Source organism: Chlorocebus sabaeus, chromosome 21 (assembly GCF_047675955.1).
Source record: "Chlorocebus sabaeus isolate Y175 chromosome 21, mChlSab1.0.hap1, whole genome shotgun sequence".
NCBI classification, from domain to species: Eukaryota; Metazoa; Chordata; class Mammalia; order Primates; family Cercopithecidae; genus Chlorocebus; species Chlorocebus sabaeus.
Genome location: NC_132924.1, coordinates 11,331,864 through 11,353,126, shown reverse-complemented (window position 1 = coordinate 11,353,126; position 21,263 = coordinate 11,331,864). Strand labels below are relative to the sequence as shown.

General features: G+C 44.1%; 1 protein-coding gene across 3 annotated transcripts in view; it reads right to left on the bottom strand.

Moving 5' to 3' along the window:
* The window catches only part of DDC (dopa decarboxylase), a 107,237-nt gene that overhangs the window by 36,287 nt on the left and 49,687 nt on the right, over positions 1–21,263 (bottom strand). For all 3 annotated transcript variants that reach the window (XM_007981322.3, XM_007981321.3, XM_007981320.3), the window contains exons 7-8: positions 6,973–7,039; positions 2,111–2,205 (exon numbers count right to left, since the gene is read on the bottom strand). In XM_007981322.3, coding sequence (XP_007979513.1) covers positions 2,111–2,205; positions 6,973–7,039 — 162 coding nt within the window. The remainder of the gene's footprint in view (positions 1–2,110; positions 2,206–6,972; positions 7,040–21,263) is intronic.

The following is a 21,263-nucleotide window of genomic DNA, read 5'->3' as shown; positions in this document are numbered from 1 at the left end:
TGTTTGCTAGGAGTTTTATGAGTTCCCTCCTATGGGGCTGATCTGTTTAAACTTCTCTCATTACCCAGCAGTGATATTTTCCTTCTGCCGATGGAGAGAAAGGCTCTTATCTCCAAGGGCAGGGCCACAACAGGATATTGCAGCCTCCTTATCTGCCCCACTGAGACGCGCAGCCCTCAGCTGGGCACGGAAAGGAGCAATAATGCGGGGAAAATGGTAATGACTCATTGTAGAGCATGAAATCCTGTCTGCTGCTGATAGGGTCTGGCCGGAATGCCCACTGCTGCGGTGCTCTGACAATGAGGCACCCTTCTATGAAAGATGAAACCTGAAGTTGTCAGTTCATGGGGAAGAGAAGAGCAGTGGTAGGAAAAGATCATGAGCCCTAAACCCGATACCCAGAGTTAGAAAAGAGCATCGAGCTCAGGCCAGCCTTGGGGAGGGCACATAAATCCCAGAGGATCGCTTAGCCCTTCCTCCCTTGAAACTGTCCCAGGAAAGATATTTCAAATAATGGAGATTATCTCCCTAATACCATGCATTTATATGATACAGAGATTTATTCTTCACTTCCCAGCACCAAACACCCACCAAACTAGCTACCAGCAATGAACTATATCAGCTGGGTACTGGCATCACATTATAAGAACTTCTCATATACTATACCCTCTCCCCAATACTTACATAGGTCTTTGGAAGCTCCATTTACCCGCAAGGATCCATCATCTAAGTCCTAGGTTGTATTAAGTACTCAACAAGTAATTATTGAATGAATGAGTGAATGAATGTGATGGAGACATAAACCAGAATACTACTTCATTCATTAGTAGTAAGAGGATTATTCTTTCCAAAGATGGGGCCATTTGTATTCTATACCTCTGGTACCCATTTTTCTGGTATTACAGCATTATGAGAAATCAAAGTTGTAATTAGAATATTGATTAGCAAGTCTGACATGCAAGCAGAGGAAGGTGTCAAGGGAAAGTTTTTCTAACATATGGTAGAAAATAACAAAAGCACCTAATGCAAGTTCAGTATTTACTGTCTACCAGGCACTGTTTTTAAGCCCTTAAAACATGATTAACTCATCTACCCCTGACGACAATCCCACACGGGATGTATTCTTATGATATCTATTTTATGGGCATAGGGAGGATATCCAACTCACCCAAGGGTACACAGCTAGTCCTAAGGATAAATCTAGGATTCAAACAAAGGAGTCTAATGCAGAGAACTGTGCCCTTCATCCTTCGTCACACATGGGTGAGGTCTCACGACACCTCCTGCCCCTTGGCAGAAAGCATTTCTTTCTTGGCCAGGGCCACAGCTCCCCTGCTTTGCTACCTCCTTCTCATGGACACACTGCCAAAGACTGCCTCTGAGGACCCTCTATGGCATTCAAAGCTGAGTTCTTGGGGAGGAGAGACTTCCTACCCTATGAGCCACCACCAACAATGAAATCCCACTGAGTCTGAAATAACACACCACAGTATATCAATAAGGTCATTTCTTTGTGTTAAGTCTGTACCAATTTACATTCTGTTGCTTTTTGGAGAAGCAGAGTATTGGTCAATAATTTTGACTGCTACTTCTTGAAAGAAGCAGGCGTTTCACTTAGCATTAAAGACCATGCTTTACAATTTCCAGAAGACTGCCTAGGGGCATTTAAATGCATTGGTAGCTTCCCGTTCAATACTGGTTAAAGTGAATACCATGTTCAGATGTGTGGGCAGAACATGACTGTCATATTGAACCAGATTGTATGGAATTGCGGGTTGGTATTTTAAATTACTCTTTTGAGTTTAAGTGCATTAAGTTTTTATTTTATTCCTACTTTCCCACAGTTTTATAAGCTAACATCTATCCTTTCTGTTTGGGATTTGTGTAGATTGAAATGGAACTGTAAGTGTCAGGAGTATTTCAGGAGGACAGGCTGTATGACTGGGGAAGGCTCTCAGCCCCTGTTCTGAGGAAGTGGGAATTGGTTCAAACATAACTGGCTAAAACAAACCACCATAGCGAGAAATTGGATGTCAGCTCTTTATGAAGGGAGAGGTCAATAACAGAGCGCTGTGAAAACAGCCTTGGGGAGAGCGAAGGGTGCACCTACCTCCACTCCATTCAGAAGGTGCCGGAACTCAGGGCAGATAAATGCACTGCCTGCGTAGGCCGCATCGACGTGCAGCCACATGTCTTCCTTGTTGCCTAAAGTCCAGAAGCAACTCGTGAGTCCCCAGACAGATGCCTCACCATGGAGCCTGCCAGCTGACCTCGCCCTGTCTGAGCACCCTTCTTGCGTGGAGCATGCCAACGATATTTGCTGAACTAATGGCTGAATTCCCAAAAGGCCCCCTCATTTGAAGGCTCGAAAGCTGAGGGCAGTGTGTGTGCTCCTGGTCCCAGACACACACCAGGGAAAATGGAAGCAGCTGCACCCCTTGGTTTTCTCTCCTGACCCTGGTGGCTAAGTGTAACTCCGAGGGACCATCGTGTGACAGCCTCATGTTACTCACCTGCATTTCTCTCCAGCAATACCACCCTTTCCACCCACCTGGAATTCCCTCCCCGGTTCCCTTTGCTAATCCATTCTCAAGTCCTCCCCCAAACGTCACCCGAGGGGGTCCTGCACACAGTCCACGCTGACCTCTACCTGCCCCACTCCATCCCCACCACCAGGTGAAGTTCTTTATTTTACACCATCTTAGACCATCCCCTGCTCCCTTCATGAACAGGGTTTCTGTTTTCCAACCATACATAGCAGCCTTGTCCTTGTGGGCAGGGGCTGCCTCATTCGGGAGCTGGGAGAGCCACAGGTATAGCATGCTCCCTCAGTTTTGACAGATCTGGGCTCAACTCCCGCTTCCAGCGGTTCCCCAGCCAAGGGGCCCTATCTACTTCTCCAAGCCTCACTCTCCTCCCAGGAAGATGGAGATGAAACAGTATGAGGGAATATTTACAATGTGACTGCCAGGACCCCAGCACTGAACAGGGGAGAAATAAATGTGACTTCCATGGTTGCTGCCTCTCAGCCGTAGGCACCCAGGAGAGTAAGAGTTGAAGGGTGAAAGTCTACAGAGAGGGCGCCAGCCACCCTAGCCTCACAGGGTGGATACCAGTGTCAGGGCACCGTGGGGTAGGTGTCAGGGTCAGCACCTGACCCTGACAGGTAGGGATCCATGGATTCATTGTTCACTCACCATCCACCGTGCTCATTGTGCAGTGAGGCGTGAGACTCTCAGGGGCACTAATTAGTCACAGTCCCAATCAGGAGGGCTCCACCGTGGTGACCTCATGGCCACTGGAAGGCCCCACCTCCAGTACCATCACCTTAGATCAGGATTTCAACAAATGGACTTTGGGGTAGACACAAACATTCAGACTACAGCAAACTTCAAATTTATACCTATCTTATGATGGGATCTGAGGTTCTTCTCAACCTTACCAGTGATCTGAGCTACAGGGATGGATATCCCATGATTACTGAGTGACTCCTCAAGGAGAAACTCTGTAAATCCTAAGGCCTTGTGCTCTTCCTGGCTCACTGCTGCATCCATCTGGGGTTATGCAAGCACCAGGTGAGACTGATTCTGGGGGAGGTGATGAGCCCCTAAGCCTCGGTTCAGGTCTACCCTGCTCTATGACCTTTGGCCTCCCATGCCCTGGGGTGGATATCCATGTTCGCAGGACACACTTGACCTTGATCCAACCAAGGGCTTTCATCCTGATGGGCAGACTGAGTCAAAGCTTTGAAATGCCTTACGTCTTTCATCAGCAGTGACTTTGTGGAGGACTGTGTTCCCTTTAAGCTTGCAGTTGGCCTATAACTCCTGCAGAAGGGAACTTACAGACCCCCAAGGGAAGTGGACTCTGGAGGGCTTCTCTGGTTTCCATAGGGATGCATGGAGCTGTGGGCATGCCTCTGCATTCTGCGTCTCATATGTGATCCGCTAACAGCACACACTGCATAGCACGGCCCATCTAGGAACCAGGCAGACACAGAGACCTCGGCCAGAGCTTGAGCAGTTGCATGCACCAGAGGCACACCTAGCCCCGAGGTAAGGCTGCCTCAGTGGGGAGGGAAGGGACAGTCTCACACCCCTCCAGCTTCCTGCTTCCAGTGACTCTTTCCTTGTGAGACTTCCTGGGAACTTGAGGCAGACCTGGCTGCCCCTCCAGCTGCACATCCTCCTCCAGTTATGCTGGCACCTCAGGATGCAGCTTTGGCTGCCTGCCCTGTGCTATTCCCTTCCTCACTCCTTGAGATGGCCTCCCCAACTCAGCCCATACCCTCATCCTCAGTTTCCCCACTTCCCCACCAGCAACCTAACTGACTTCAACTATCCACTTTTTGTATCTCATCTTCTTCTCAGTAAAACCTGCCAGACAACTGATCCATCCAAGTAGACCAATCTGAACACCCTTACTGGCAAATCATTTCAAATGCAATAAAAAGAAAATGTCTTTCCAAAGGCAGCAATTGGAAGAAAACCATCTTCTGATTTGTTTTCTTTGTCAAATGATGGTGGGTGAATAACTTATCTGAATTATGTTAGATTATTCCAATCATACTATAGAATAAGGTCAGCTCAGGCTCTTGGAACAGTCCCGCTTGGAGTTGGATAATGCTAAATATCTGGTGATAGGAAAATGGTAGCAGGAGAGGGAAAGTAGGTAAAAAGGTGCCGACTTAATTGTTAAGGTACCACCAACAGTTAGTAATGCACCACCATCAATAAAAATGGAATTGTTGGCTGGACACAGTGGCTCATGCCTGTAATTCCATCACTCTGGTAGGCTGAGGCAGGCACATAACCTGAGGTCAGGAGTTTGAGACCAGCCTAGCCAATGTGGTGAAACCCCATCTCTAATAAAAATATAAAAATTAGCCAGGCGTGATAGTGTGTCCCTGTGATCCCAGCTACCTGGAAAACTGTGGCAGGAGAATCACTTGAACCCAGGAGGCAGATGTTGCAGTGAGTTGAGATTGCGCCACTGCACTCCAGCCTGGGCCACAGAGGAAGACTCCATCTCAAAAAAGAAAAAAGAAAAAGAAAAAAGGAAAAAAAGGAATTGTCAAAACTGACCTCCCCTATGCATTCTGCCAATGAATGAAAGGGTTTTGGCATTTACTCATGTCAGCTCCTTCTGCACAACCCCAAAAGCAACCTCAGTGTTTCAAACCAAACAAATCATAAATCAAGCTCTGTCCACAGCTTTCAGCCTCTGAGAAGAAGAGGGGGCCCCGAGACAGCAGGAAGGCCTGAGCTGGATCCATCCAGGGGACTGTGACTGGCAGGTGACACACGCTGGCTGTCATCTCCATGGTCCAGCGGGCAGCCTGCATTGGGCCCAGGGGACAGCAGGCCGTGTGGGCTCTGTCCGGCAGAAGACCTCAGCCCTTTAAATCCGATAGCCCTGGGGAATTACATCAGCCGGCTACTGGCCAGGACATTCAGTTCTTAGCCTGACATCTGAGTCAGAGGACTCCACGTTGCTTGGCTGAGCTGATGAAGGTTTGTAGCTGATGAGGCCAGCGCTGTGGCTGCAGTCCTGAGTCAGCCAGCTCTATCCCTTCTCCCCAGCCCAGGGCTGTGCACGACCACTTGCAGCCAGTTGTTCTTACAGTTGTGTGCCACACAGCATACACAGTGGAGCAAAACCCCGTGAGAGTGGGTAAGTCTATGCCACCCACCTCCCAGTAGTTCCCAGCACTGCCTTCCTTGCTGTGCAGCAATGCACTCCACCTTTGGGATGGTACATTTTCCCTGCATTAATTCATTCTCTGAGTAATCCTGGGGGGAAATATTGTTATTTTATGAGCCCAAGTGGGGCTTTTCTCTTCACTTTACAGAGAGCATAAATGAAGCTCAGAATGTAAGATTCAGGGGTGGGTCCTGGGCTGGACCCTAGCTTCCTTGTCACCAGTTCCATGTCCAGCTCACACAAGGGCACCTGCACCTTGAGCACCGGCCTTCCCCAGCTGCTGACCCCAAGAGGGGAGGACAATGCCCAGGAGAGGAGGGTCCACTCCTCTGAGTATGGACCATGGGTGACTCTTGGGTTAGGAGAGGTGAGAACTGTGCTTGGCTTATGCAGACTAAGGATGAAGCCAAATCCCTGGTAGCTGGCGTGGGATCTGGCACAGGCCAGTATGTGGTCTGAAGGCCCCACTTGGGCAGCTCCACTCACAGCCAAGCAGTCAGAACATTCCCATCCCAGAGGGACAGATAAAGGCGGAGCCCCCGAGTCAGTGTCCCTGCCCTACGAGGGTTCTTCTGTCCACAGAAGCAGCTTCAAGGCCTGCTGAGTTCCCAGAGCTACATGTCAAAGGTGAAACTCTAGAAACAGAGCTGCTCATTCACGTTCACCTTTTGAAAACACAGCATCCTAGTCTCAATGAGAAAACCTAAGATCTCTGAATGAGGGAGGGAGGAGGTGAGAGTGACCCAGGAAAATATCTGAAGCACAGATTATTCCTTGGCAAAATCCAGTTTCATTGTGTTGATTTGCTAAACTATCTTTGGCAATTTTCTTAACTGCATTTAGTAATTCCAAAAAAGGTGAAAAAGGGATATACCAAATAATTAAATTCAAGCGTGGACGATCGTCAAATAAGGTGTATGCATGACCCACATATGAGGGTGGTTACTCTAAGATTTTGAAGAGTTTATTCTCCTCAACAGAGCCAACATTGCCTGCAATTTTACATAACTTTTATATTGCTTGGAATATTTTTTCTTACAAATAGTGTGTTGGTAGACCTAAGCTCAGCTTTTTCCAATTCGCCCAAATTCTGAGTTTGTGGAGTTCGAGCTAATGAGGTTTGTGTTATCATTGCAAATACGAGAAGAGCTGGGCAAACCATCATAATATGAAGTTAGTGACAAGAAAGAGAGATCAACGAAGAAGGTTTGCTAAATTCCCTGTATACAGAGAACATTTTCCAAAAAGAAAATGGAATCAGATACTTACAGATAGGACCGACTTCTAAGAGATTGTCAAAGGAGCAGCACGTTGTGGTCCCCAGGGTGGCAACCACCTAGAGGGTAAAAAGCAGACAACCTTTTATCCCCCAGGTGCCAGTCACCGCTGTAACCTCCACACAAGCAGCCATTGCCCCCTGGTCCAACCCAAGGCCATGAGCCAAGATCCCAATGAATGGCTGCTACATGGAAACGTAAGGCCATGGATACACATTGAATCTTTGGGTGAAAGCATCACACCAGGTTAAGAGAAACAGATCTGCAGACAGAAAACTAAGCTCTGAGGTTAGAAACCGGGAAGTTGCAAAAGATTTTCCAGGGTGCCTTGGGGCAGAAATGAAGCATTCTACCATCTGGACAATGATACCTATATTCTACCTTATTAAATATACATATATATATGTGTGTATATTTTAGTTAAATTTTAATTAATGTTCTATGTAACATTAGTGTAACTATGTTCTTATATTCCATATATGCATTTTAATTTAATTATAATCTAATTAAATTATAATTAAAATATACACAAGCATATTTATTTTATTTTCTCTCTATATATGTGTGTGTATATATATACACATATAGAGAAAGTAAGAACATAGTTACTACTATGGAACAGAAGCCTGGGTTTTTTCCTAGTTTGGGGTGTGTGTGTGTGTGTGTCTGTGCGTGCGTGTGCATACACACATGTGCAATGCACAGAGCAGAGCAAGCGCAGTAGAGATGAGGCTCCCTCCAGCAGGGCCCAGATTGCCCAAGGCGCTCGTGGAATGCTTCTTTCAGAACAGCCTTTGGCATCAGTTAAGAGTCACACTAGGATTTTGAGCAAGAGTATCATTTACCAGCTTTAATCCTCTGCCTTTCTCTTTCTGAATGATACTGTTCCCAAAGATTAATTGAACCCTCAGGAGGTCATGAGAAAACACTGCTGACATTGAAAATAATTTTAAAAGGGATGTTCTGAGAAAGCATTGAGTGCTGTCAGTCACACAACTCAGAAAATGCAGGCTAGGAGTCACTGTGGCCTCTCTCGACCTCTGAGGACCTTGTGGTGCCACGATCGCACTGGCACAGCCTGATTGTGTTGTACCCACACACGTGTCTGTCTCTCCCTCCAGACCCATGGTGCTCCCAAAACCAGGGACCCTGTCTCATTGTTTTGTGTTGGGCTGAGCATTTGCACGTTGCTGGACATTGCATAGATGCTGAAACCTATTGCTGAGTTCAAACAGCTCTCTCCGATGGATCAAAACGCACATTATGTTTACAAAACCAAAGGGCCTAATTAATTTATGGATGTCATGTAGTCTAGATAATGAAATTTCTCTGCAGATGCGACAAAAGTGTGGAATAGAATTAAATTTGGGTGACCTTGATTGAGCCGCCTGTAAAGTCTTAGCAATGCCATGTGTCCTGAGGATAAAAACAGAGAAGTCAGAAACTTGTATGTGAGAACCCCAGTTGGCCACCTTTCTGGTTCCATTTTACCTATGACTGCTTGCTTTTCACCTGGAAATCAACTTTTCCTCTTAGAGAGACAAAGTGTTCATGCCCAGGTAGCATGGAGTCAGCCTGTGGAAGGTTCATCTCAATGGCCTTGCCCTGCTTCTCTCACAGGTGGTTGGTCTGGACAAGGTACTTAGACAGAGCGATGGCTGCTCAGGGACCAAAGTTTTCCATGCCAAATCCTGGGGTGTGGGCCCAAAACAGGTCCTGGCTGGACTCTGGAAGGGCTCTCTGTGTCATTGAGCTATGTATGCCCAAGGGAGTCAGTCCCCCAAGGGGCTACCCTCGGGCACAGCAGGGGCAGTCTGTTTAAATGTAGGCTTTCTTCTTGTTCGGGATGGTGAGTCCAACAAGTCAGGAGATGACTGCCATTACAAACAGCTTGTTCCTCACAGTCCCCAAGGGGGGAGGGATATGGGGAAGCATCAGGGTCGGTTGGGCAGCAGAGGGATGGAGAAAAAACAGCAGCAAGAGCCTGTGTTGTGGTTTCCACAGGAAGAACCAGGCAGGGCAAGGGTGAGCAGGATTAGGATCAGTTGGTTTGAATAATTTCAGTGGGCTCTGGGGTCGCATTTGGTCTGTTCCAGGTCACATTTGGAGCAGGGGCTGTCCCTAGCTGTCTGGTACCTAGGCCTTAAGTGTTCAGGGCAGGAGGATAGTGGCCCAGAGTGTGAGAGCCCCACAGGGGAGGTGGTGGGGTAGGGGCTCTGTACTGATGATTTTGCATTTGAAAGGTGAACTTGCAAGTGAGTCTTTTAAGAGCTCTAGGAACCCCATCTCCCTGAGAAGCGCAGACCCTCCAGGGTCAGCAAGACCCAAAGGTGTCACAGCATCAGAAGCACAGATAGGAAAAAGGCACAGTGAATACAGATAGTTAAACTACGCATGTGGGGCACAGAGCCCTGGATTGGAGGCCCCACTCCGTGTCACATTGGCACTTGGCTGGGCTTTATTTTTCTTACTTACAATGCAACATATTGCACTTACAGACCTGCCCGGTCCATCAGGTGCCAACGAGCTAACATCTTGCATACCTTAATGTTTCTCCTGGTGCTGTCAGCCTCCTTTCTTAACCTCTGGATGTCCCCTCCTCATGTTAAGCATCAAGAATTCTCCACATTCGTTTCATTTTGGCAAGATGAGTCATTTAGTGGGAACTGAAGTCAGTGTGTTGTTTTTCTCTGCTATTTGCAATTTCATCTTGACATATAATTGAATGTTAAAGCACTTTGTCTAAGACACCTGGCTACTCAGTTGGTAGAGCATGAGAGTCTTAGAATGCCTTATCTTTGTCCTTAAGAGAATAGCGAAAAAACAAAGAATGACTTAACAATATTAATATTGCTTGAAACTTATTTTCTCAACTCCCAGAGTCATATCTTAGAAATGACATATCTCTAGTTTAGCAATTCATTCTGTTTCACCTGACTTTCTTCAGTTAAACACTAAACTAAAGGCAATAACTATTTTTTTTTTTTTTTTTTTTTTTTTGAGATGGAGTCTGATCTCAGCTCACTGCAACCTCTACCTCCTGGGTTTAAGTGATTCTCCTGCCTCAGTCTCCTGAGTAGCTGGGATTATAGGCACCACACCCAGCTAATTTTTTGTATTTTTAGTAGAGACAGGGTTTCACCATGTTGGCCAGGCTGGTCTCTAACTTCTGACCTCAGGTGATCCACCCACCTCGGCCTCCCAAAGTGTTGGGATAACAGGCATAAGCCACCATGTCCAGCCAATAACTTCTATTATTAAAATTAATATGTTAAGTGTGCCCTTATTAGAATTATTTTCTATTAATGTGTGCATAGAAGAGCATCTAGAATGATGTTCACCAAACAGTAATACTTCATCTCCCTTAAGATTTTGGTTAAAATAAACCTTTATTCTTAGATTCTTCTGTAATTACTGATTTTTTTGGGGTCTGAGTATGAAACATCTTTGTAGAAACAATAAAACTCTGCCTTGTCCTGGCAGTGGCCTAGGTTGAGACTAGGGGCGATGTTCTTCGTGGCTAACTCTGCAGCAAGCCTGATGCTGAGAGCCTTTCCTATATGATATTTAATTGCCACCACCTTATGAGTTAGATATGTTCATGATTCCCATTTTACAGTTGACTTATGTGAGGCTCCAAGAGGTGGGTAATTGTCCCAGGACACCCAGATAGGCAGGAGCAGACCAAATGTGACCCCAGGCTTGGTTAGCTCTTGTTGCCCTGCCACATGCTGGGCAAACAGGACCTCTGGGACACCTGAACAACAGTTAACGAGCTCAGCACCCTGGGCCATGCCAGAGGCCCCTCCAACAAACCCAAGCACTTTGCTATGGTAAGGAGGAGGCCTGGGGGCTGCAAGGACAGTGTTCTAAGTGGCTTGTCTACGTGGGGCTGAGCTACAAGTCAGCCTGTCCTAATTCTCAGAAGCCACTTTAAAGCCAGCACCTGCTCCGCTCCAGGCTCTGATTACCCCGGCTCAGCATTGCTCAATGACGCTAACCTGATTCCAGTCGCTCTGCAGAGGCATAATCACATTTGTGCAGGGGGAAGGAGGGGTAGGGGCCAGTGCAGGCCTCCATCTCAAAGAGCTCGTGGTCTTCCTGCAGTGGCAGAGCCCGGCATGACCTCCTCTTCTGCATCCTTGCCCCTTCGACCAGCCTGCTCTGCTCACGTAAGTGCCTCGCAGGCATCGCCCTCTGTGGCCCGACCTTATCAAGCTGGCTCATTAAGGAAGCAAGCTGTCCTGAGAAACAAGGGGAAACTATTACAAGCCCCAAGCTTGTTCATGGAAGGGCAATGATTCAGCTTTTCTGGTTCAAACCCTGCCAAATGTGCCCCTTGCCCTCAGCAGCGAGTCTTGAATTTTAAGGGATCTACAGCCCCTTTGAGAATATAATGAAGACCATGTGGCTACATCTCAGAAGGACGCATATAGTCATTATGCACATGCCCAGTTATAACCACAAGGGCACAGCTGGGCAGTGAGACAAGGCTCAGGCTCCAACCCCTCTCCTATGTGGGCCTGAACTCTCTCGGGCTTTACAATCCTTTGGCTGCCAGTTAAAGACAACAAACAAGTTACATTTCCTGGAATGTCCTGTACCCATCTACATCTCTGCACGCTGCAGCCTTCTTCCCTCGAACAAGAAAGGCATCATGCCCAGGAGCACCTGCCTCGATATCCCCTGACACAGCTCCTGTGTTCTCTCTCAGCAACAGGCTTTCCAGATCCCCTCTAGGAAGTTTATTTACGCCCTCTACCATGTATATATGCATCATTCTCATCAAATGGCGTGGAGATGGGAACACACCTGTCTTCCCCACCATGAACCATGCCATGAGGAAAGGGACCACGGCTCACCACACACCTCCAGGGCTGGTATGGTGCCGGTGCGTGGGGCAGTCTACAGGGAAAAAGTGATTCTCCTCTCTGATCTGATACCTACAATTGGCCCACATCTGTGACTTCTGTCAGCAGAATGTTCTGAATTTTGGTCTTTAGGGCAAAATTCCAAAAGAAGCATAATAATTTGGTCCTTCCATCTTCCTCAAGGAAAATAAAATTTGATTTTGTTTCTCTGAATGAAATGTGTAGTCTTCTCTTCGTGCTTCTGCCTCCTCCACCAGCTCCTTCACGTGCACAGATCAATCTCTCTGTCAGCACGTCTCCCTCAGCCCAACTTGCTCCGGCAACTGCACTATTTACTCCTCTTTCCTTCACAGGCAAACTTCTTCAGAAAGGAATCCCTTCCCACATTTTTCATGTCCTCGTTTGCCCAGTGGAATCTGAATTTCACCCACCAATGCTCTAGTAAATAAACTCCTAAGAAAATCGTAAATTACTTCCTCTTAGCAAATGAATGAATGAATGAATGAATGAATGAATGAATGAGTCATCTCTTAGTGCCTGTATTACTTGGCACCTCCCGCAATTTCACCATTACATTTCTTTCAGTAGAAGTCACTATTTCAACATTATTTTTATGTTTAATAACTTTTTATAAAGAAACTTGTGCCATACATTGGTATAGTGTTTTTGAAGGAGAATGTGACAGTGTGTATCAAAAGTCTTGGGATTAAAAAAAAAAATCTCTTTCATTAAGTAATTTCAGGGCTACAAATTGTTCCCAAGAAATTCTGATAAGTAAATTTACTTATTTACTTATCTTACTTATATAAGATACTTACGTATCTTTTTACTGTCTTGGTTTTTTGTTTTTGTTTTTGTTTTTTTTTGAGACAGAGTATCCCTCTGTTGCCCAGGCTGGAATGAAGTGGCCCCATCTCGGCTCACTGCAAGCTTTGCCTCCCGGGTTCAGGCCATTCTCTCACCTCAGCCTCCCGAGTAGCTGGGACTACAGGCAACTGCCACCACGCCGGGCTAATTTTGTTTTTCTATTTTTAGTAGAGACGAGGTTTCACAGTGTTAGCCAGGATGGTCTCGATCTCCTGACCTCGTGATCTGTCCACCTCAGCCTCCCAAAGTGCTGGGATTACAGGCGTGAGCCACCGCACCCGGCCACTTATGTATCTTACTTATTTATTTTGTTTACATAAGTTATTATAGATAAGTAAATAAGCAAATGAATAAAATTTTTCAGTGCACCAATTACTACAAGAAAGAATGTAAGTGGGCTGGATGCTGTCGCTCACGCCTGTAATCCCAGCACTTTGGGAGGCCAAGGCCGGCAGATGACCTGAGTTCAAGACCAGCCTAACCAACACGGTGAAACCTCGTCTCTACTAAAAATACAAAAATTAGCCGGGTGTGGTGGTGTACGTCTGTAATCACAGCTACTTGGGAGGCTGAGGCAGGAGAATCACTTGAACCTAAGTAGTGGAGGTTGCAGTGAGCTGAGATCACATCATAGCACTCCAGCCTGGATGACAGAGTGAGACTCCATCTCAAAAACAAAACAAAACAAAACAAAACAAAAACACAGAGAAAGAATGTAAGTAAGATAAAAAACTCAACTGTTTAACACTAGCTTATTGCTAGGATATATACACATATATACACGCATACATATATAATAAATAACATGATTTATTTAATAGGAATTCATAAAATATGAATTTTATGAATACATAAAATACATATACACACATATATGTATATACGTGAATTCCTATTAAATAAATTACATTTATTTATTTATGTTATATGTATGTGTGTACGTATATGTATACATGAGAGAGATAGCTGAGGAAGACAGAGATATAGTAGAGTACTACGCAACTTTTTAACAAAATTATACCTTTATATAATACATAATGACCTGAAAAAAATGCTTGTAATTTTTGATGTAAAGAAAGAAAATCTGACCAGGCATGGTGGCTCATGCCTGTAACCTCAACACTTTGGGAGGCCAAGGCGGATGGATCACTTGAGGTCAGGATTTTGAGACCAGCCTGGTCAACATGATGAAGCCTTGTCTTCACTAAAAAGACAAAAACTAGCTAGGTTTGGTGGCACATGCCGGTAGTCCCAGCTACTCAGAAGGCTGAGGCAGGAGAATCGCTTGAGTCTGGGAGGCAGGGGTTGTGGTGAGCCAAGATTACGCCACTGCACTCCAGCCTGGGCAACAGAGTGAGACTCTGTCTCAAAAAACAACAAAAAAAAGAAAATTACAAATCAGTACATACAATGAATATATAAATAAATATATATATATAAATGTGTGCAGAGGAAAAAAGGCTAAAAGAAAATTAAAATGTTAAATATGCCTTTCCTTTAACTTTTATTTGACTTTTTATATGCTCCTATAATTATTATTATTATTTTTTTTTTTGAGACAGGGTCTCACTCTGTCACCCAGGCTGGAGTGCAATGGCGCGATCTTGGCTCACCACAACTTCTGTCTCCCAGGTTCAAGCGATCCTCCTGCCTCAGCCTCCTGAGTAGCTAGGATTACAGGTGCCTGCCATCATACTTGGGTAATTTTTGTATATTTAGTACAGACAGGATTTCACCACATTGGTCAGGCTGGTCTCGAACTCCTGACCTTGTGACCTGCTCACTTGGGCCTCCCAAACTGCTGGGATTACAGGCATGAGCCACCATGCCCGGCTGATTAGAAAATTTTGCAAGGTGATTACTACTTAAAATAAAAATTAAAAAAAAGTGATACGATAGTTAAAGAAAAAGGGAACTTCTTTTTAGCGATACACCCAGTGTTGTAATTTGCATTTCAAGTATGATGACTAGCTTGTAGCAAACTAATAGTTCTAGACAAACACCTGACAAATTCAAAACACATCCATGTGAAGGCATGGAAGAGCTTGAGAGACACCCAAGAGTTAAAGAGCCAAGATCCAAGAGAAAAGGGAAACTCCACGGTGAGTCTGATATTCTGCTCACTGCTTTCCCAAGGGCCAGTACTGATCCTTAAGCTTCCAAGTGCTGAGAGCCTTCCATGTGAGGCAGAGAGCCCTGTGTAGAGGCTGAGAAGCCAGCACGGATTTTAAGAACCAGAGAGAAAGTAGAACCTTATCTACAAAGAAGCAAAGGTAAGAATTGCATCAAGTTCTTTTTAAAAATTACGCGAGCAAGGAGAGAATGAAGCAAAATATTTGAAGGGTTGAAAGTAAAGGACTACCAACTTAGAATCCTGTACCCTTCAAAAATGAAGGAGAAACAAAGGCTTTTCAGACAAACAAAAATTAAGGAAGCTTGTCAGCAGTAGATCTGACTTGCAACAAATGTTAAGAAAAATTACTCAGAAGGAAGGAAAATGATAGAGGTCAGACACCTGGATTTAGATAAATGAAGAACATTATAGAAGGAACTCATGAAGATAAAATAAAATCTTTTATTTTTCTTCTTCTAAATTGATCTCTAAAAGACAACAGTTTTTTTCAAAATAAGAGTGAAATGTAATCAGTGATTGTAGCTTATGCATAAGTGAAATGTGTATTAGCAATGTTAATGACAGAATGACAGGAGGGAGGAAAGGGAATATTCTGTTATAAGGTATTTTTACTAGCCATGAAGTGGCGTAGAATTGTTTGAAAGAGGACATGGATGATATCCCCTTTACTAGATGAATGTAGTAAATGTGTACTAATAACTCAAGGGCAGCCACTGAAAAAAGCTTAAAAAAGAAGAAAAATTGGGCCTGGCGTGGTGGCTCCTGCCTGTAATCTCAACACTTTGGGAGGCCGAGGCAGGCAGGTAACAAGGTCAGGAGATTGAGACCATCTTGGCTAACACAGTGAAACCCCGTCTCTACTAAAAATACAAAAATTAACCAGGCATGGTGGCACATGCCTGTGGTCCCAGTTACTTGGGAGGCTGAGACAGAAGAATTGCTTGAACCTGGGAGGCAGAGGTTGCAGTGAGCTGAGATCATGCCACTGCACTCCAGCCTGGGTAACAGAGCAAGACTCCATCTCAAAAAGAAAAAAAAGAAAAAAATTGATTCATATACTAAGAGAGAAGAAAAGATGGAATTCTATAAAATGCTCAGTTAAAACAAGAGAAGGCAAAGAATAGAAGACCAAAAATGAAACAAAGAATAAGAGCAGCAAATAGAAAAAGGTAATACATATTGTAGATACTTATCCAACTACATCAATAATTATTTTAAATGTCAATGATCTAATTGCACTAATTAAAAAGGGTAATGGGTGCACCAAAATCTCGTAAATCACCACTACAGAACTTATCCACATAACCAAATACCACCTATTCCACAAAAACCTATTGAAATACAAAATTAAACTTAAAATAATTAAAAAGAAAATAAAGCACACAGACTGTCAGGATGGATAACAAAACAAGACCCAACTATATTTTGTGTATAAAAAATGCACTTTAAATGTCAAGATACAGAGTAAAGGTATAGCGATGTAGAACAATATACCATGCTAACTCTAATGAAAATAAAGCTGGAATAGCTATATTAATTTTAGACAAAGTGGATCAAGAAAATTATTAAAGAAAATTGTCAGGGATAAAAAAGAGCATTACAGATATAGGGTAAAGAGGGGATTAAGGAGTAGGAAGCACCAGGAAATCTGTCACCCAGCTAAACAAAATTTTACCTATTGGCAGAATCTGTTTGATGCAATTATTTTATTATTTTGAAACTCTGGGGTCTGTTGAAGGCTTGCAACTTCAATATAAGTGTTGGACAGTAAAATGCAATTAATTTCGGTCAATTTTAGCTCTAGTATGGTAGTACCTACCCATCCACCACCTCCAGGCCCATGGCACATAACTGAACATGTGTCCCTGAAGCAGCTTGCACAGAGCTTGCAAGAACCAAGGTGAGAAAAAGGAAACTGTCCTCCAAATATTGGGAATCTGCACTTTGATTGTTGATTGCTGATCCCAGTCACAGGTGCAAAGAGATGGTGGCCATTGTTGTACACCCTGCCCATTGCTGCAAGACCCACCTTATCCAACTGAAGTGACTTCTGGGGGATAAAAAGGGCCAGTGCCTTCTCTCCCCCTTATTTTCCTCTTTTCCCTTTTTAAGGACACAGACAGCGTGAAGACTTGGATATTCAAAGACTAACACTTATGTAGGGGAAATTAGAAAGTCATCATATACAACCAGAAAAGACACAGGCTCAGAAAATAACTGAAAGGGCCTTACGTTTACATCTAAGGCCAATCATTATTGCATATGGGAGGCAGGACTAGATTGCAACACAGGACAGAGCAGCGTGTGGAGGCCCACATTCGTGAATTTTAGCTCCAGGTCGACTGCAAGAACAAGCCAGCAATCCCGAGAGGACCCACAGACACTGTGAGGGAAGTGAACTGCTCCTGCAGGTCTCAGGAGACACCCTAAATACTTTGAGTGCCCCAACTGCAGAAGTGGGAAAGGGATACCCTCCTCTCCTGAACACACACCCTCACTGCAGAAAGTGAAAGTCTGTGAGAGAAGTTTCCGACTTTACCTGGATCTGAGTCAATTTAGAGAGACAAGCGAAATACAGGGGTAGAGGAAGCAGCAGAAAGGCCCTGAGAACTCACTGGGTTCCCAAGCAGGTCATTCCTGCTGACACCACAGGGATCCACTGGGAAGGCAGTCAGGAGCAAGGGGTAAAACTTCTCAGGGAGAAGGAAATCTCCAGTTGAACATTGTAACAGTTTGAACGGATAAGAAGCCTCCTGGCCAGAACTCAGGGGTGGGTACAAATCCGGTGTGCAGACTCCAGAGGGAAGGGAAAAAGCAAGTCCTTTTCTTTCATAGCTGGGAAGTAGGTAGCCTGGGGCAAGTTTTCAAGACCCTCTCGCCCACTGCCCAGAAACAGACTTGGGGCTACTGGTGGGGACATGGTGGGAGGGAGACAGGCCCTTCGGTTTGTGTGGGAGCTGGGAGCTGGGTAAGGTCTGTGACTGCTGGTTTTCCCCCATTTCTATGACAACTTGCATGACTCAGCAGAGGCAGCCATAATCATCCTAGGTACACAACTCCAGTGATCTGGGAATCTTATTCCCTTCCCCATAGCAGCCACAGCAAGACCCACCCAAGGAAAGTCTGAGCCCAGACACACCTAACCCCGCCCCGACCTGGTGATCAGTCCCTACGCACCCTGAAAGGTGAAGACAAAGGGCATATAATCTTGGGAGTTCTAGGGCCCTGCCCACCATTGGTGCCTCTCCATACTACTACAGCTGATGCTCTCTGGATAAGCGCTACCTCCTGGAAAAAGGCCAACCAGCACAAAATCAGAGCATTAAACCACCAAAGCTAAGAACCCTCATGGAGTCCATTGCACCCCCTCCCCAGCTCACCTCCACCAGAACAGGTGCTAGTATCCATGGCTGAGAGACCCATAAATAGTTCACACCAAAGGACTCTGTGCAGACAACCCCTAGTACCAGCTCAGAGCTGGGTAGACTGCCTGGGTGGCTAGACCCAGAAGAGAGACAACAATCACTGCAGTTCAGCTCACAGTAAGCCACATCCATAGGAAAAGGGGGAGAGTACTGCATCACAAGGGAACACCCTGTGGGACAAAAGAATCTGAACAACAGTCTTCAGCCCTAGATATTCCCTCTGACAGAGCCTACCCAAATGAGAAGGAACCAGGAAACCAACCCTGGTAATATGACAACACAAGGCTCTTCGACACTGCCCAAAAATCACACTAGTTCACCAGCAATGGATCCAAACCAAGAAAAAATCCTTGATTTACCTGAAAAATAATTCAGGAGGTTAGTTATTAAGCTAATCAGGGAAGCACCAGAGAAAGGCAGAGCCCAATGTAAGAAAATCCAAACAACGATACAAGAAGTAAGGGGAGAAATATTTAAAGAAATAGATGCAAAAGAAAAAACAATCAAAACTTCAGGAAACTTTGGACACACTTTTAGAAATGTGGAATGCTCTGGAAAGTCTCAGCAATAGAACAAATAGAAGAAAGAAATTCAGAGCTCAAAGACAAGGTCTTTGAATTAACCCAGTCCAACAAAATAAAGAAAAAAGAATAAGAAAACATGAACAAAACCTCCAAGAAGTCTGGGATTATGTTAAACCTAAGAATAATCGGTGTTCCTAAAGAAGAGAATTCTGAAAGCCTGGAAAACATATTTGGGGGAATCATTGAGGAAAACTTCCCTGGCCTTGCTAGGGACCTAGACATCCAAACACAAGAAACACAAACAACACCTAGGAAATTCGGCAAAAAGATCTTCACCTAGGCACATCAGATTATCCAAAGTTAAGATGAAAGAAAGAATCTTTAGAGCTGTGAGACAGAAGCACTAGGTTACCTACAAAGAAAACCTATCAGATTAACAGCAGATATCTCAGCAGAAACCCTACAAGCCAGAAGGGATTGGGACCCTATCTTTAACTTCCTCAAACAAAACAATTGTCAGCCAAGAATTTTGTATCCAGCTAAACTAAGCATCATATATGAAGGAAAGATACAGTCCTTTTCAGACAAACAAATGCTGAGATAATTCACCATTAACAAGCCACCACTACAAGAACTGCTAAAAGAAGCTCTAAATCTTAAAACAAATCCTGGAAACACATCAAAATAGAACCTCTTTAAAACATGAATCACACAGGACCTATAAAGCAAAAATACAAGTTAAAAAGCAAAAACAAAATCAAACAAACAAAAAAAGTACACAGGCAACAAAGAGCATGATGAATGCAAGGGTACTTCATATTTCAATACCAAAATTGAATGTAAATAGTCTAAATGCTCCACCTACAAGATACAGATCCACAGAATGAAGAATAACTCACCAACCAACTATCTGCTGCCTTCAGGAGATTCACCTAATACATAAGGACTCGCATAAACTTAAGGGGTGGAAACAGGCATTTCATGCAAATGGATGCTAAAAGTGAGCAGGGGTAGCTGTTCTTATATCAGACAAAACAAACTTTAAAGCAACAGCAGTTAAAAGAGACAAAGAGGGACATTATATAATGGTAAAAGGCATTGCCCAACAGGAAAATATTACAATCCTAAATATATATGCACCTAACACTGGAGTTCTCAAATTTATCAAACAATTACTACTAGACCTAAGAAATGAGATAGACAGCAACACAATAATAGTGGGAGACTTCAATACTCCACTGACAGCACTAGACAGTCATCAAGACAGAAAGTCAACAAAGAAACAATGTATTTAAACTATATCCTGGAACAAATGAACTTAACAGGTATACACAGAATATTTCATCCAACAACTGCAGAATACACATTCTGTTCAACAGCGCATGGAACATTCTCCAAGATAGACCATATGATAGGCCATAAAACAAACATCAATAAATTTAAGAAAATTGAAATTATATCCGGCACTCTCTCAGACCACAGTGGAATAAAACTGGAAATAATCTCCAAGAGGAACTTTCAAAACCATGCAAATACATGGAAATTAAATAAACTGCTCCTGAATGAGCACTGAGTCAAAAACGAAATCAAGATGAAAATTTAAAAATTCTTCAAACAGAACAACAGTAACGACACAACCTACCAAAACCTCTGGGATATAGCAAAGGGGATGCTAAGAGGAAAATTCATAGCCCTAAATGCCTACATCAAAAAGACTGAAAGAGCACAAACTGACATTCTAAGGACACACCTCAAGGAACTAGAGAAACAAGAAAAAAAAATCAAACCAAAACTCAACAGAAGAAAGGAAATAACCAAGATCAGAGCAGATCTAAATGCAATTGAAACAAAAAAAAAAAATTACAAAAGATAAATGAAACAAAAAGCTGAATTTTTGAAAAGTTAAATAAAATTGATAGACCATTAGCAATATTAACCAAGAAAGGAAGAGAGAGAATCAAAATAAACTCATTAAGAAATGAAACAGGCCTGTAATCCCAGCACTTTGGGAGCCCGAGGCGGGCGGATCACAAGGTCAGGAGATCGAGACTACGATGAAACCCCGTCTCTACTAAAAATACAAAAATAAATTAGCCGGGCGATGTGGCGGGCGCCTGTAGTCCCAGCTACTCAGGAGGCTGAGGCAGGAGAATGGCGTGAACCTGGGAGGCGGAGCTTGCAGTGAGCTGAGATCACGCCACTGCATTCTCTCGAGGGGGACAGAGTGAGACTCTGTCTCAAAAAAAAAAAAAAAAAGAAATGAAACAGGAGATATTAGAATGGATACAACTGAAATACAAAAGATCATTCAAGGCTACTATGAGCACATTTATGCATATAAACTCTAAAACCCTGAAGACATGGAGAAATTCCTGGAAAAATACAACCCTCCTAGCTTAAATCAGGAAGAATTAGATACCCTGAACAGACCAATAACAAGCAGTGAGATTGAAATGGTAATT